General features: G+C 40.4%; 1 protein-coding gene and 1 pseudogene across 1 annotated transcript in view; both read left to right on the top strand.

Annotated features, from left to right (window-relative positions):
- LOC138147031 (small ribosomal subunit protein uS13-like) overlaps positions 1 to 7,889 on the top strand; it is a 26,888-nt gene extending 18,999 nt beyond the window's left edge. The window contains exon 3 of the mRNA XM_069069178.1: positions 7,747 to 7,889. Coding sequence (XP_068925279.1) covers positions 7,747 to 7,889 — 143 coding nt within the window. The remainder of the gene's footprint in view (positions 1 to 7,746) is intronic.
- Positions 7,890 to 10,006: 2,117 nt separating this feature from the next.
- On the top strand, positions 10,007 to 10,940 carry LOC138147240 (GTP-binding nuclear protein Ran pseudogene; annotated as a pseudogene).
- Positions 10,941 to 15,403: the final 4,463 nt, after the last annotated feature.

Raw genomic sequence — 15,403 nt, 5'->3', positions numbered from 1 at the left:
TGTGGTAGCTGCAAACCCTGAGGACGCTTGGGGTGCTTGCTGCTACATATACCCTTCCTGTCGGCTTGCTGGGCTTCTTTCAGTGGGAGCTTTGTTTGTCTTTGTCTCTTTGTGGGTTCTTTAGCTCACAAGTTTGTTTAGAGTCTTTTTTTACATGTATTGGAAGTGATCAGAGGAGAGCCCACACCAAGTCTGTACTTCTACTCTGCCATCTTCCTTTTTTTTTTTTAAAGAGGACATTATTTGACTCATTTTATTAAGCCTTAATCATTGAATGGTTGGGGCCTCAGTCAAATTGAGATCTGTTAAAGATCTTAGCTTGAAAAGGGCAAGGTGCCCCACTGCATTCGAGGCCATCTCCAGTCATTCTGATACAGCCACTGGACCCAGATGGCTGCAGAGGAAAAAGTGAAGTTAGTAACTTTGCTCACTTAAATCCAATTCACTTGCAAGTCATGGCATCACCTTCCTGATGTCATGGTCCTCTTCAAGAACGAAGGATAAAGAGCAGAATTTATTCAACAAATATTTCTTGAGAACCCTTGCCTTGACAAATCTCTTGTCCTCCAGAAGTTTACAGCCTAACTTAAGAGATGTCAGTTACTCAATAAACATTAAGTCCCTAGGTACCAGGCAGTGTCCCAAGTGTTGGGGATGCAAATATTAAAAAAAGATAGTTGGTCCTCACAACAATCCTGAGAAGTAGGTGCTATTATCACCCTAGTTTTATAGCTGAAGAAACTAAAGATAGCAGTTAAGTGACTTACTCAGAGTCATATAGCTAAGAATTGTCTGAGGCTAGATTGGAACTCAGGTCTTCCTAACTCCATCACTTAATCTACTGTACCACCTACCTGCCTCATCCACTGTGCCCCCTGGCTGCTATCTACAGTATTCTAAGCTCATTCTCTGAGATCTCTATTCCTTTATATTAACATAAAGAGTTCTGGGGTGGCTAGGTGGAGCAATGAATAGAGCACTGGCCCTGGAGTCAGGAGAACCTGAGTTCAAATCTGGCGTCAGACAGGTAACACAAAAACTAGCCGTGTGACCTTGGGCAAGTCACTTAACCCCAACTTCCCTCCAAAAAGCAAAAAAACAAAGACATAAAGAGCTCATGGGATCACAGATGACAAGCTAAAAAGAAATTTAGAAGTCACTTAGTTCTATGTTTTCTTTTACAATATGACTAATATGGAGATATGTTTTGCATGACTACACATGTATCAAATTGCTTGCCTTCTCAATGAGAGGGATTGAGGAGAGAAGAAGGGAGATAATTTAGAACTCAAAATTTTAAAAATGAATGTCAAAATTGTCTTTACATGTAATTGGAGAGAAATAAAATACAAAATGAATATTTTTTTGGAGGAGGGAAGGCAAGGCAATTGGGATTAAGTGACTTGCCCAAGGTCACAGAGCTAGTAAGTGTGTCAAGTGTCTGAGGCTGGATTTGAAATCAGATCCTCTTGACTCCAGGGCTGGTGCTCTATTCACTATACCACCTAGATGCCCCCAAAATAAATAATTTTTTAAAAAGCATAATTCTGTCTCTCTCACTGTTGATGTCCCTCAAAGACAGGTAAAAGTAGAACTATAACCTCTGCTTTCAAGGGTTTTAAAATCTTAATGGTGGAGACTGTGTGTAAATAAATAAATATATCACTGATGCATAGAGAATAGAAGAAAGATAATCTTGGAGAACACTTAATCAGATGAGAGGAGCAGGAACCTGCAAAAAAGTGGGATTTTTGGAAAACTTATAGCACTCTAGGAAAAGTATGATGAAAAGTGATAAGTTCATTCTAGTCATTTGACACAAACAAGTCATATGCAGGCAAATCTGGTCAGCAGTCAAACTCTGAAATCCTGGTTTCAGTGAAAAATGTAGATTGTGGCTATAAAAGTCAAGAGAGTATTTTCTCTGGTTCCTTTAAAGGACAACCCTAATTTGGATAAAAATAATTTAGGAATTTTTTATTAATAATAAATGTCGGGGAAGCCAGGTGGTTCAGTGAGTAAGAGTGCCTGCTTGGCGTTGGGAGACCTGGGATCGGTTCTGACATCAGATACTTGGCACCCACACAAAATAAATGGCTGTGTAACCTTAAGCAAGTTAGTTAACCCCAATTGCTTAAAAAATATATATATATATATATATATATAATGTCAGAACTTTAAAAAGTCACTTAGCTCAACCTCTTCATTTTACAGATAGGGAGACTCAGGTACAGACCTTCATCCCTCCCTATGCCTTCTCATTCATTTGTTCAGAGAATTTATTAAATACCTATTAAGTGCAAAGAGGGCAGCTAGGTGATGCAGTTAATAGAGTAGCAGGTCTGAAGACTCATCTTACTGAGTTAAAATCTGGCCTCAGACATTTACTAGCTATGTGACCTTGGGCAAGTCATTTAACCCTGTTTGCCTCAGTTTCTTTCTTCATCTGTAGAATGAGCTAGAGAAGGAAACAGCAAAGCAGTTTAGGTGCTTTGGGGTCATGAGCATATTTGGGTCATAAGCAATTGGGTTATAAAGAGTCGAACACCATTGGAAACTACTGACCTGAGGATACAAAGGCAAAAGATAAATAATTTTGGCTGTCAACTAGCTTACCTTCTACAGGGAAGAAACACATACCCAGAGAGATCAACACAAAATATATGCAGGGTGATTACAAACTAATTTTAGGGAAGAGAGGGCTGTAAGAACTGTGGGAATCAAAAAGAGCCTTTGGGTAGGAGATAGCATCTAAATGAAACTTTAAAAGATGTTAGAGATCCTAAGAAGTAGGGTGAAAGTGAGAAGAGAGAGCATTCCAGGTAGGGGAAGTAGCTTAAGCCAGGGGTTGAGAACTTTGGGCCACATGTGACCCTCTAGGTCCTCCAGTTTGGCCCTTTGACTGAATCCAAAGTTCCCCACCCCTGGCTTAAGCAAAGGCTAGAGGTGGAGAGTCATGTCTGAGTCAAATTAGCTGAAATATAAAGAATAAGAAAGGCAGTCTAAAAAGAGTTTGGAAAAATAATTTGGGACCAGATTATAAGGGCTTTAAATGACAAGCAGAGGACTTGGTATTTTTTCCCAGAGGCAGCAGGAATCTATTGAAACTGAACAGGGCTGGGTGGCTAGGTGGCACAGTGAGTAAAGCACTGGCCCTGGAGTCAGGAGGTCCTGAGTTCGGTTCCGACCTCAGACACTTAACACCCACACAAAAAAACTAGCTGTGTAACCTTGGTCAAGTTACTTAACCCCAAATGCCCTCCAAAAGGCAAAAAAAAAAAAAGAAAGAAACTGAACAGGGCAGACTTGTGCTTTATAAGGAACAATTTGTCAGCATTGTGAAGGATAGATTGGAGATGAGGGAGAATGGAGACAGGAAGACCAATTAGGAAGCTATTGCAACAGTCCAGATGAGAGATGATAAGTGTACCTGGTTTAGTGGTCATGTGAGTGGAGAGAAGGGAATAGATAGGAGAGATAATGTTGTAGATAAAACTTGGCAACTAATTGTATGGGGGAGGTAAATGAGGGAGATTTGTTTTAAATTCAATTTTATTTTATTTTCTGTTTCAAAGTCTCTCCTTTTTCCACCCATTGAAAAGGTGAGAAAAATAAAACCCATTACAAATATGTATAGTTATGCAAAACAAATTTCCACATTAGTCACATCAAAAAAAAAAAGAAAGAAGGAAAAGAAAATGTTTCCATATGTACATTGAATCCACTGTCTTTACATTATTGTTTTGTTTTGTTTGTTTTTGGAGGGCTGTTGGGGTTATGTGACTTGCCCAAGGTCACATGGCTAGTTTTTGTATTACGTGTCTGAGGCTGGATTTGAACTCAGGTCCTCCTGATTCCAGGGCCAGTGTATTCACTGTGTCACCTAGCCGCTCCTCATTCTTGTTGCTATTATTATAAATTGTTCTCCTGGTCCCGCATACTTCACTTTGCATCAGTTCATATAAGTCTTCCCAGGTTTTCCAGAAACTGTTAGGGCTTTCTTTCCATCACATATATATTCCTTGAAAGGAAATTTTAATAGCATCTCTAGCCTCTTCTAAAATTGTATGGTTTGGGGGGAATAACCACTTAGAAGCTGAAAAAAAAAACAAGCAATATTTTATTGTCTGACCTATCACCTTGCTTTTCTCGTGCCATCAAAAGATAGAACTAGTCAAAATCTGGCAGAAGTGAGAGGGTTTGCCACACTGCCAAGACACGTCCTGGTAAATATTGTCTCTATTCATTGTTGTTCACTTCTGTACAACTCTTTGTGATCCCATTTGGCATTTCCTTGGCAAAGATACTGGAGTGGTTTGCCATTTCCTTTTCCAGCTCATTTTCCAGATGAAGAAACTGAGACAAACAGGGTTAAGTAACACAGCTAGTAAATATCTGAAACCAGATTTGAACTCAGGTCTTCCTAACTCCAGGACTGGTGCTCTATCCACTGTACCACCTAGTTGTCCCATCTCTTGCAAAAGAGTTGTCTTTTTCTGATTCTCTGGCACCTAGATTCCTTTTTTGTTTTTAAAGGACCATAGAATATTAAGATTGGATGTGACGTAAGAATAAAGAATATTAGGGCTAGCAAGGACCACAGATATAACTTAGTAAAAACATCCTCCCCTCCCTCCTTCCCTAATTTTTGGATAAAGAACAAGAAAACCTAGAAAATGAAAAAAGGAAGAAGAGATGACATCAGAGAACTGCCAAAGAAGAAAGAAGGAGCATTGGAGAGGGAGTCTGGAGACTTGAGTTCTGGTCTTCTGCCCTTAGAAAGATATAGAGCTTAAGGAAAGTCACTTCTTTCCTGGCCACAATTCACACCTCTGTAACATGGGGAAATTATACCCACTGATTCCTAAATTCCTTTTGACCATTATATGCCTATTATTCTTTGATAATTTCTACTGACATAACTGATAGCTAATAATAATAAAGGTGTTGACTGGCATCAAGACCCAAGAGTTAACAAGTTCTGTATTATACTGTCTTTTTACTCTCAAACCTGTTGCCTCCTTGCCCTATCACTTGCCTATACTTTGTCAATCCCAACCCTAGGTCACCTATCCTCATCAGCCTTTTCCATTCCAACCCATAAACTACTGAGCAGCATTTGGGGAAAACACAGTGAGTCTACAACCAATTAGTCATCTGTTCTCAACTGGGTCATAGTAACCCTTTTATTTTTTCTAATTGACTGTTTATCACCCTTCTTAAAACAGTTGTTCAAAATTTCTCTTCTTTGTTCAGACCTCTATACCATTCCTCTCAGCACCAGATTTCATCTCATACTTTATTTATTTATTTTATTTTCAATGCTTTATTAACTTCTGATTTACATCATCTGTTTCCGCCAGATTTTGAGTTACAAATTTTCTCCCCATTTCTCCCCCACCCACCACCCCAAAATAGCAGTCCCACAGGATATCCCCTCCTCCAATCTGCTCTCTCCCACATTTTCCCCCATACCCCTTTCCACTTTTCCAGTGGATCTCTATGCCTCAGTGATTGCACATCCCATTTCCCAATTACATGTAAGATGGTATTAATAATAGTATATATATATATATATATATATATACATATATATATACACACACACATATACATATACATATATATATATACATATTTGAATATTTGATTTCAAAACTTTCAATTCCAGATTCATTCCCCTCCTTCCCCATCACCCACCCCTACTGGGAAGATACACAGTTCAGTATAGGTTGCACATGTGTTGCTAATGCAAAACAATAACATAGTAGATACATTGTAAAAGACTGACTACATTTCCCTCCCTTCCATCCTACCTCCACCTGCTCTACTCTCCACTTTGATCCCATTTTCAAAAGTGAGTGCTTCCAACCTCCCTCCCCCCCCAGCCTACCCTCCTTTCTATCATCCCCCCTCTCATCCCCTTCCCCCCCTGTTCTCCTGGAGGGTGAGATACCCTATTGAGTGTGTATTTCACTCCCTCCTCAAGCCAAATTCAATGGGAATAAGGTTGACCCATTCCCTTTTACCTTCCTATTCTTCCCCTCCATTGTAACCATTTTCCCTTGCCTCTTCTGTATGAGATAGTTTACCCCAATCTGTCTATCCCCATCTCCTCTCATTATATTCCTCTCACCTCTTAATTTCACCTTTTAAGTATCATTCCTTCCTGTTAAATTGGACCTGTGCCCTCTATCTATGTATACCTGTAAACATATAAACACACATTCACATATGTATTCATATGCCCATATACCCTCATATATAGACAAATATATATATATATATTTCTAATCCCTTTAACTACTGAGAAAAGTTTCATATGTTACAATTATTGTTTTTTCCATGTAGGAATATTAATAGTTCAACTTTGATAAGTTCCTTATGATTCCTTTTCCCTATTTACCTTCTCATGCTTCTCTTGCTTCTTGTATCTGAATGTCAAATTTTCTATTCAACTCTGGTTTTTTCAGCAAGAACGCTTGAAAGTCCTCTATTCCACTGAATGACCATATTTTCCCCTAAAACATGATACTCAGCTTTGTTGGGTAGGTGACTCTTGGTTTTAATCCCAGCTCCTTTGCCCTCTGGAATATCATATTCCAAGTCCTTCCATCCCTCATTGTAGAAGCTGCCAGATCCTGGGTTATCCTGATTGTGTTTCCACAATATTCAAATTGTTTCTTCCTGGCTGCTTGTAATATTCTCTCCTTAATCTGGGAATTCCGGAACCTGGCTATAATATTCCTAGGAGTTTTCTTTTTGGGATCTTTTTCAGGAGGTGATTGGTGGATTCTTTCAACCTCTATTTTGCCCTCTGGTACTAAAAGATCAGGGCAGTTTTCTTTGAGAACTTCCTGGAGGATGATTTCTAGGTTCTTACTTTGGTCATGGCTTTCAGGCAGTCCAATAATTTTTAAATTATCTCTCCTGGATCTATTTTCCAGGTCAGTGGTTTTTCCCATGAGATATTTCACATTGCCTTCTATTCTTTCATTTGTTTGGATCTGTTTAACAGCATCTTGATTTCTCATAAAGTCATTAGCTTCCATTTGCTCCAATCTAATTCTGAAGCAATGATTCTCCTCATCGAGCTTTTGAGATTCTTTTTCCATCTGGCAAATTCAGCTTTTTAAGGCATTCTTCTCCTCATTGCCTTTTTGAGCCTCCTTTGCCATTTGAGTCAGTCTGTTTTTCAAGGTATTATTTTCCTCAGTCAGGCTGTTGACTCTCATTTCATAATTTTCTTGCATTGTTCTCATTTCTCTTCCCAATTTTTCCTCAACTTCTCTTATTTGGTTTTCAAAATCTTTCTTAAGGTTCTCTATGGCCTGTAACCAGCTTGTATTTTCCTTTGAAGCTTTTGGTGCAGGAGTTCTGACTTCACTGCTTTCCTCCTGTTCCATGCTTTGCTCCTTTTTGTCCCCAAAATAGGAGTGTATTGTTGGAATCTTCTGTCTGCTCTGTTTCCTTTGCCTGCTCATTTTGCCACTCAATTACTTGACTTATGGGCTTTTTGCCACAGTAGGACTCTGCCACCAGACAGGGGAGCTTTCGTCCCAAACGCTGGGGTTTTCTCAGCTGCCAGAGGTATTAGATGGGTGCCCTCTCTGAGGTCTCCACATGCTCTGGCAAGCTGGACACACACCCCAGAACCTCCACCCTAGACTGCAATCCAGATCTAAGCAGGTTAAAGCAAGAGCGAGTACCCCTCAGACTGGTGCTTGGTCCCCCTACACTCTGCAGGCCAAGAGCTGAAGCCACCACGTGGCACTGGCTGGCTGTACCGGGGTCTCAGCGGCTTTTCGCCCGGGTCTCAGAGGCTTTTCGCCCTGGGGGTAAAAGCCATGCACTCCCACTTACTGGTGCCAAAGTCCAGACTGTACTGACCTCTCACTTTGTCCTTTGTGTCTATGTGTTGATAAATCTGGAAACAGCCACAGCTGCTGCTGATCTGGAGTCCCTCTGGCTGGGGGCTGGTCAGGCCCGCCCTGGGGCTAAAGCCTCTGTGTGGTGCTGGGCTCAGCTCCCAGAGCGCTGTGCTGGATTCCTCCCAGCCTGCCGGGCTGTCCTCAGCGGGAGGTTAGCTTCTCTGTGTCATTTTGTGGGTTCTGCAGCTCCAAAGTTTGTTTAGAGTCCCCTTTTTACATGGATTGGGGAGGGCAGAAACTCATACTTTATTTAGAAAACAGAAGAAACCTCTTTTCCTCTATTCTATAGCTCAAAACCCCTTGACATCACCTCTGACTCTCTCCTCCAATCTCTGAGGAGGAGATGGCCCTTCTTCTCTCCAAGGTCAACCTCTCTACTTTGGTTCTTGATACTTCACTGTCTGGGAGATTGCCTCTTCAATTACTCTCTATTTGTCCTTATCAACAGGCTCTTTCCCTGCTGTATACAAACATGTCCAGTTATCTTCCATTCTTATTAAAAAACAAAAAAATGATCTTCATTGACCCTACATTCCTTCAAGCTAATGTCCTATATCTTCTCATTCCTTTTACAGAGGCAGGTGGGTGACACAATAGATAGAGCACTGAACCTAGAGCCAAGAAAACCCAAATTAAAATTCAGCCTCAGACACATATAAGTTGTGGTCTAGACCCAGAGGCAAGTCATTAAATCTCTGCTTCACTTTCCTTATCTGTAAAATGAGGATAGTACCTCTCAGTATTGTTGTGAGGATCAAATGAGATAATATTTGTAAGGCACTTTGCAAATTTTAAAGTGCCATATAAATGCTAGCTATTGTTATAATCAAATTTCTAGTCACCTAAACTCTTCACCTTCCATTCTCCTCCTCCAATATACTCAGTCTTCTGCAAAGTTGCTTCAGTGCTCATTAATCAGTTGAAACCATTCTCTTCAAGGTCACCAATGATCTCTCATTTACTAAGTCACATGGCTTTCCTCCATCTTAGTCCATCATCACTCAGACCCATTTGTTGCTAGTGATCATGGCTCCATCTCCCTTCTCTCCCTATTCTACTTCTTCCCATTCTCTTTGAATTATAATCCAGGATTTGCCCCTACCACTAGGTGTTCCCCCAAGGTTCTGTGTTAGTCTCTTTTTTCTACTCTCTCCCTTGATGATTCATCAGGTCCTAGGGGATGAACTGTCTTCTCTGTACAAATAACCCCTGAACTCTAGTCCCATATCAACTTCCTGTTGAACATCTCCAACTAGATGTTCTCTTGGTATCACAAACTCACCATGTCCCAAATGGAATTAATTTTATTTCTCTTCCTAAACCTACTCCTACTCCAAACTTCCCTATTTCTTTCTTTCTTTCTCCCCCCAAACTTCTTCATTTCTATTGAGGGAACTTGCATCCTTCTAGTCTTCTAGGTTCACAACCTTTCAACCCTTTTCACTGGAACCTGCCCAACTCAATCAGTTACTAAGTCCTATCTAATCTAGCAATAACATTTCCCCCATCAGTGCTCTTTATATATACTCCTAAATTTGTCATTTAAAGCTCTTCACAGTCTGGTTCCTGCTTATCTTTCTAGGCTTATTCACTTTATTCCCCTTCTAGTCAAACTGGCCTACTTTCCAGAAACCAAGGGAAACATTTAAATATGAAAACAAATATGAAAATCAAACAGATAAATGGTAGAAGTTAGTGTTTCATCTCAGCATGAATTCCATTCCATTTCTCCATTCCTTAGAACCTCCTCAGTATGCGGAAAGGGAGTCTTCCCACCTGCTTTGCCAATTCCCTCCTTTTCTCCACCAGGAACAGAGGAACCTTCAGGACTCAGACCTCCAAAGGGGGTCCTACCATGGGGAAGGGGAAAGAGCAGCATGGGAAGAGGGTGGGAATGGGGGGGTGCTATTAATCAACTTAGTTTTGGGATTTTGCCCTAGTACTGAACTATCATGATTGATGGGTTGGTACCCAGCAACTGAGCCGTCAAGATTGTAATCACTGGGGTGGAGCCAAGATGGCAGCATAGAAGCAGGAAAACTCCCTGAGCTCCCCCCATAACCACTTCAAATGCCTATAAAAAAATGACTCTAGGTTCAGTCAGGCGGAGACAGAGACAATTCTGGAAGAACCATCATGATGGCCACCCAAAGAGAACCCCAAGTGCAGTTCAAACTTGTGTTAGTTGGAGATGGAGGTACTGGAAAAACCACATTTGTAAAATGTCACCTGACTGGTGAATTTGAGAAGAAGTATGTAGCCACCCTGGGTGTTGAGGTCCATCCTCTCATCTTCCATACTAACAGAGGTCCTATTAAATTCAACGTATGGGATACAGCTGGCCAAGAGAAATTTGGTGGTCTGAGAGATGGTTATTACATACAAGCTCAGTGTGCCATTATAATGTTTGATGTAACATCAAGAGTTACTCACAAAAATGTACCTAACTGACATAGAGATCTGGTCTGAGTATGTGAAAATATCCCTATAGTGTTGTGTGGCAACAAAGTGGATATTAAGGACAGAAACGTCAAGGTGAAATCAATTGTCTTCCACAGGAAGAAGAATCTCCGATACTATGACATCTCAGCCAAAAGTAATTACAACTTTGAGAAGCCCTTCCTTTGGCTTGCTAGAAAACTTATTGGAGACCCTAATTTGGAGTTCGTTGCCATGCCTGTTCTTGCACCTCCAGAGGTTGTCATGGGCCCAGCACTGGCAGCACAGTATGAGCAGGACTTACAGATTGCTCAGACAACTGCGCTTCCTGATGAAGATGATGACTTGTAAGGGAATGAAGCTACAGCCCAGTGTCAGAGGTCTAGTTTTATAGGCAACTGTCCTGTGATGTCAGTGGTGCAGTGTGTTTGCCACTTTATTATATAGCTGAGCAGAACATGTGCTTCATCTTTGGGATGCTGAAAGAAATGAATGGGCTTCGGAGTGAATGTAGCAGTTTAAAAAAATATAATTCATATTTTGGACTTGCATATTTAGCTGTTTTGGACCACGATTTTGCAAAAAGCAAAAAAAAAAAAAAAAAAAGAGGCTCAAAAAGCCAGTGAGGAGAAGAATGCCTTAAAAAGTCGAATTTGCCAGATGGAAAAAGAATCTCAAAAGCTCACTGAAGAGAATAATTCCTTCAGAATTAGATTGGACCAAATGGAAGCTAGTGACTTTATGAGAAATCAAGATACTATTTTTTTTTTGCTTTTTAGAGGGCAATTGGGTTTAAGTAACTTGCCCAAGGTCACATGGCTAGGTTTTTTGTTTGTGTGTGTTAAGTGTCTGAGGCTAGATCCAAACTCAGGTCCTCCTGACTCCAGGACCGGCACTCTATTCACTGTGACACCTAGCCACCCCTAAATCAAGATACTATTAAACAGATACAAACAAATGAAAAAATAGAAGGCAATGTGAAATATCTCATGGGAAAAACCACTGACCTGGAAAATAGATCCAGGAGAGATAATTTAAAAACTATTGGACTACCTGAAAGCCATAATCAAAAAAAGAACCTAGAAATCTTCCTTCAAGAAATTCTCAAGGAAAATTGCCCTGATGTTTTAGAACCAGAGGGCAAAATAGAGGTTGAAAGCATCCACCTATCACTTCTTGAAAAAGATCCCAAAAGGAAAACTCCTAGGTTTTATACTGTCTTTTTACTCTCAAACCTGTTGCCTCCTTGCCCTATCACTTTTTACTTTTACTAGTAAAAATTAGCCAGGTTCCAGAGTTCCCAGATCAAGGAGAAAATATTATAAGCAGCCAAGAAGAAACAATTTGAATATTGTGGAAACAAAATCAGGATAACACAGGATCTGGCAGCTTCTACATTAAGGGATTGAAGGGCTTGGAATATGACATTCCTGAAGTCAAAGGAGCTGGGATTAAAACCCAAAATCACCTACCCAGCAAAACTGAGTATAATGTTTCAGGGGAAAATAGCGTCATTCAAAGAAATAGAGGACTTTCAAGCATTCTTTTTTTTTTTAAAGCAATCGGGGTTAAGTAACTTGCTCAAGGTTACACGGCCAGTGGTTTCTGGGTGTGGTGCTGAGTATCTGAGCCCGGGATTCAATCCAGGTCATCCCAACACTGTGGCTCATTGAGTAAGAGCACCAGCCCCAGTGTCAGGATGACCTGGGGATCAAATCCGGGCTCAGAAATAACTGACTGGGTAACCTTGAGCAAGTTACTTAACCCCAATTGCTTAAAAAAAAAAGAATAGAATATAAGCTCTTCATAAGAAAAAACTCCCACTTTTATATTTGTATACCCAGGGTTCAACACATAGTAAGTATTTAATAAATGCTTATTGATTGATTGGGTAAATAGCAATTGTTTCTGGCCAGAAATCCTGAGGGTCTTCTCCTCCCAGTTGGATTTGTTTTTAAATGGGCAAATTAGGCCATCTTTTGCCTCACATCTTACTTATCCTTAAATCTCTGAATGGGTGTTGCCTCAGACAAAAGGAGACCTGGGAAAGGCCTTAGCTTAAAGGTCAAGGTCTCCTACTGAGTCTGGGATTATCTCCAGTAATTCTGATCTGTGTCTTGCCACTGGATTTAGATGACCCTGGAGAAGAGAGTGAGGCTGATGACTTTCCACAGTTCTACCTCACTTAAATCCATCTAACTTGAAGGTCAGGACCTGATGTCATTGGTCTTCTTAGAGAAGAAAGGACAAAGAACAAGGATTGATTGATCTGTTGTTTCCATGCCTTTGTCTAGGTTGCATTTCTTTCTTTCCTCTGACTCTTAAAATGGCTAGCTTCCTTCTAGGCTCAGGTTTTTTCCCCCCACATTTCAGAGGAAGCCCTTCCTGATCCCCTTAGTTGTCAGTATTTCCTCCCTTTTCATATTATTAGATATATACTTATCTATGCTGCTAGGTTGTACAGTAATGGAAAGAGTGCTGGGCATGGAGTTGGAACTAAGTTCAAAGATGACCTTAGACACTGTCTGACCCTGGGCAAGTCACATAACCTCTGCCTGCCTTAGTTTCTGCAACTGTAAAATAGGGATAAAAATAGCACCTATTTTCCAGAGTTTTTCCAAAGATTCAACAAGAAATTTTATAAAATACTTAGCATTTAGTAGATGCTTAGTAAATGCTTGCTTCCTGCCTACCTGCCTTATCTCTCCCAATTCTAGAACATCCTCCATTCAGCTGTCTAATTCATCTTCCTAAAGTCAAAATCTGATCATATCATCCCCTTATTTAGTAAACTCAAGTGGTTCCTTCAGTTCTTCTAGGATTAAATATATAATCCTTAGTTAGGCTTTTAAAGATCTTCAAGCCCCAGTCTCTTCTTGCCTTTCCAGTTTTCTTATATTTTATTCCCCTCCATATACTCTACAATTCAGTGATACCAGCCTCCTTGTTCCTTGCATGACACTTCATTTCCCAAATCCAAAGTCTTCCCTGGTTGTCCCCCTTACCTAGAACTTTCTCTCTTCTTATCTCTGCAAATGGTTAGTGCTTCTTCCCCTGAAGACTGCCAGTTTTACCAGATGTTTTCACCCCAGAGGAATAGTCACTATCAGACATGCTAGGTCCTTGTTCCTCACTGTAAGAACTGAAATAAGGAGAAAGTCTGGGACTCTCAGATCTTTGTTTCTTGCAATGTTCTACATGTAACAGTACTATTTTGATATTCACACTATTACTGGCCTCCTTATAATAGCTAGCATTTAGGTTTACAAAGCACTTCACATTTATTATCTTATTTGATCCTCAACATAATCCTGTGAGTCAGGCTATTTTTATCCACATTTCACAGATAAGGAAACTGGGGGTAAAAGAAATTAAGTGACTTGTCCATGGTCACACAGCTAATAAATAATGAAGAGTGAATTGAAACTCAGGTTTTCCTGACCTTGTGAACTTTTCACTACAGCTTATTACTACTACTCAAAATGTCTCAGAATCTCCTCAAATAGGGATTGGCCTACAGGCAGCCCACTTTTTCCCCCACTCACAAAAGAGAGCTGTTACCAAACCCCTATTCCAAATGCCACTTTTGAAAGCTGCTGACCCCTGCCCTAAGAAATCTATTCCCTCCCATGATGCTGGTACAAATATATGTAATTAATTTACTTCATGGAACTAGCGAGGCCCACTAAAATGGAATTATGCTCCATTCTCCAATTGGACCTCTAACCTGGAATCCTAAACCTTGAGATGGCAGATAATTGTTGTTACCCAACAGTTACAGAAAAGCAGAGCTGATTCTGGCATGGGGAAGGCAAGATCAAGGGGCATCAAATGCAGAAAATGAACAAGGCCAGGGACAAATTCTTATTTCTAGCATTAAGGCTCTCTAGCACCTGGCTCCCCCTTTATTTCATGTTACTTCCTTTTCATGTATTCTATGACTATTTCCACCTTGTTAAGGGCTCTCCTTCATGCCATGAAAGCAGTCTTTAGCTTTGCCTGTCTTCCTTTAAGGTTCAACTCAAGTATACCCTTTTCTGTGAAACTTTCCCTTAACACTTCAGCTAAAACTGTTTCCTTCCAATAAAGGTCCTTTTTTGGAGGAAATTTAGTATTGATATGATTGGTGATAAGTTATTAATTGGGGGAGTGATAAGACAAAAAAAATAAGGAGTGTACTGGTAATGTGTACAGATGGGTTCATGCAGGCAAAGGGGAAAAAAAGGGTGATTGGAAGTATTAGTCAATAAGTATCTATTGGGGCGGCCAAGTAGCACAGCAAGTAAGAGCACCGGCTCCAGTGTTGAGAAGACCTGGAGATCGAATCCCGGGCTCAGACACTTAGCACCCACCCAGAAACACCTGGCCATGTAACTTTGAGCAAGTTACTTAACCCCAATTGCTTAAAAAAAAAAAAAGTATCTATTGAGGGGTGGCCAGGTAGCACAGAGAGTAAGAGCACCAGCCCCAGTGTTGGGATGACCTGGGGATTGAATCTGGGCTCAGACACTTAGCACCCACCCAGAAACACCTGGCTGTTTAACCATGAGCAAGTTACTTAACCCCAATTGCTTTAAAAAAAAAAGTATCTATTGAGATTTACCGTAAAGACCCTTTCGAGATCTAAATCTATGCTTCTGTGATCCTGGTTCTGAGTGGTATCCAGGAGGAAATCATAGACCAGTAGGTTATTAGGGGAAGAAGAGGTCTCAAATATCATTCGGTCAATGTTAATGATGACACAGGTCCAGAGAGGGAAAAATGGCTTTGCCCTAGACTTTATAACTATGAAACAGTGTCAAACATTATCAACTGTGAAACAGAGAGGTATGATGGAAAGAGCCCTAGATCTGGAGTTAGTAGAGAATGGGGATCAAATCCCACGTCTGACATGGACAAAACCTGAACCTGTTTCTTCTTTTGTAAAATGGGAGTCCTTATAATTACCTCAAAGGATTGTCATGAGAATTAAATGAGATAATGTATATCAACAGCTCAGTAAACCTTTAAAGTCTGCTTATTATTATTACTAT

Source organism: Petaurus breviceps, unplaced genomic scaffold (assembly GCF_028583685.1).
Source record: "Petaurus breviceps papuanus isolate PSGF00001 unplaced genomic scaffold, PetGlider_PUasm1.0 90779, whole genome shotgun sequence".
In the NCBI taxonomy this organism is placed as follows: Eukaryota; Metazoa; Chordata; class Mammalia; order Diprotodontia; family Petauridae; genus Petaurus; species Petaurus breviceps.
This window is presented reverse-complemented; position numbering and strand designations above follow the sequence as displayed.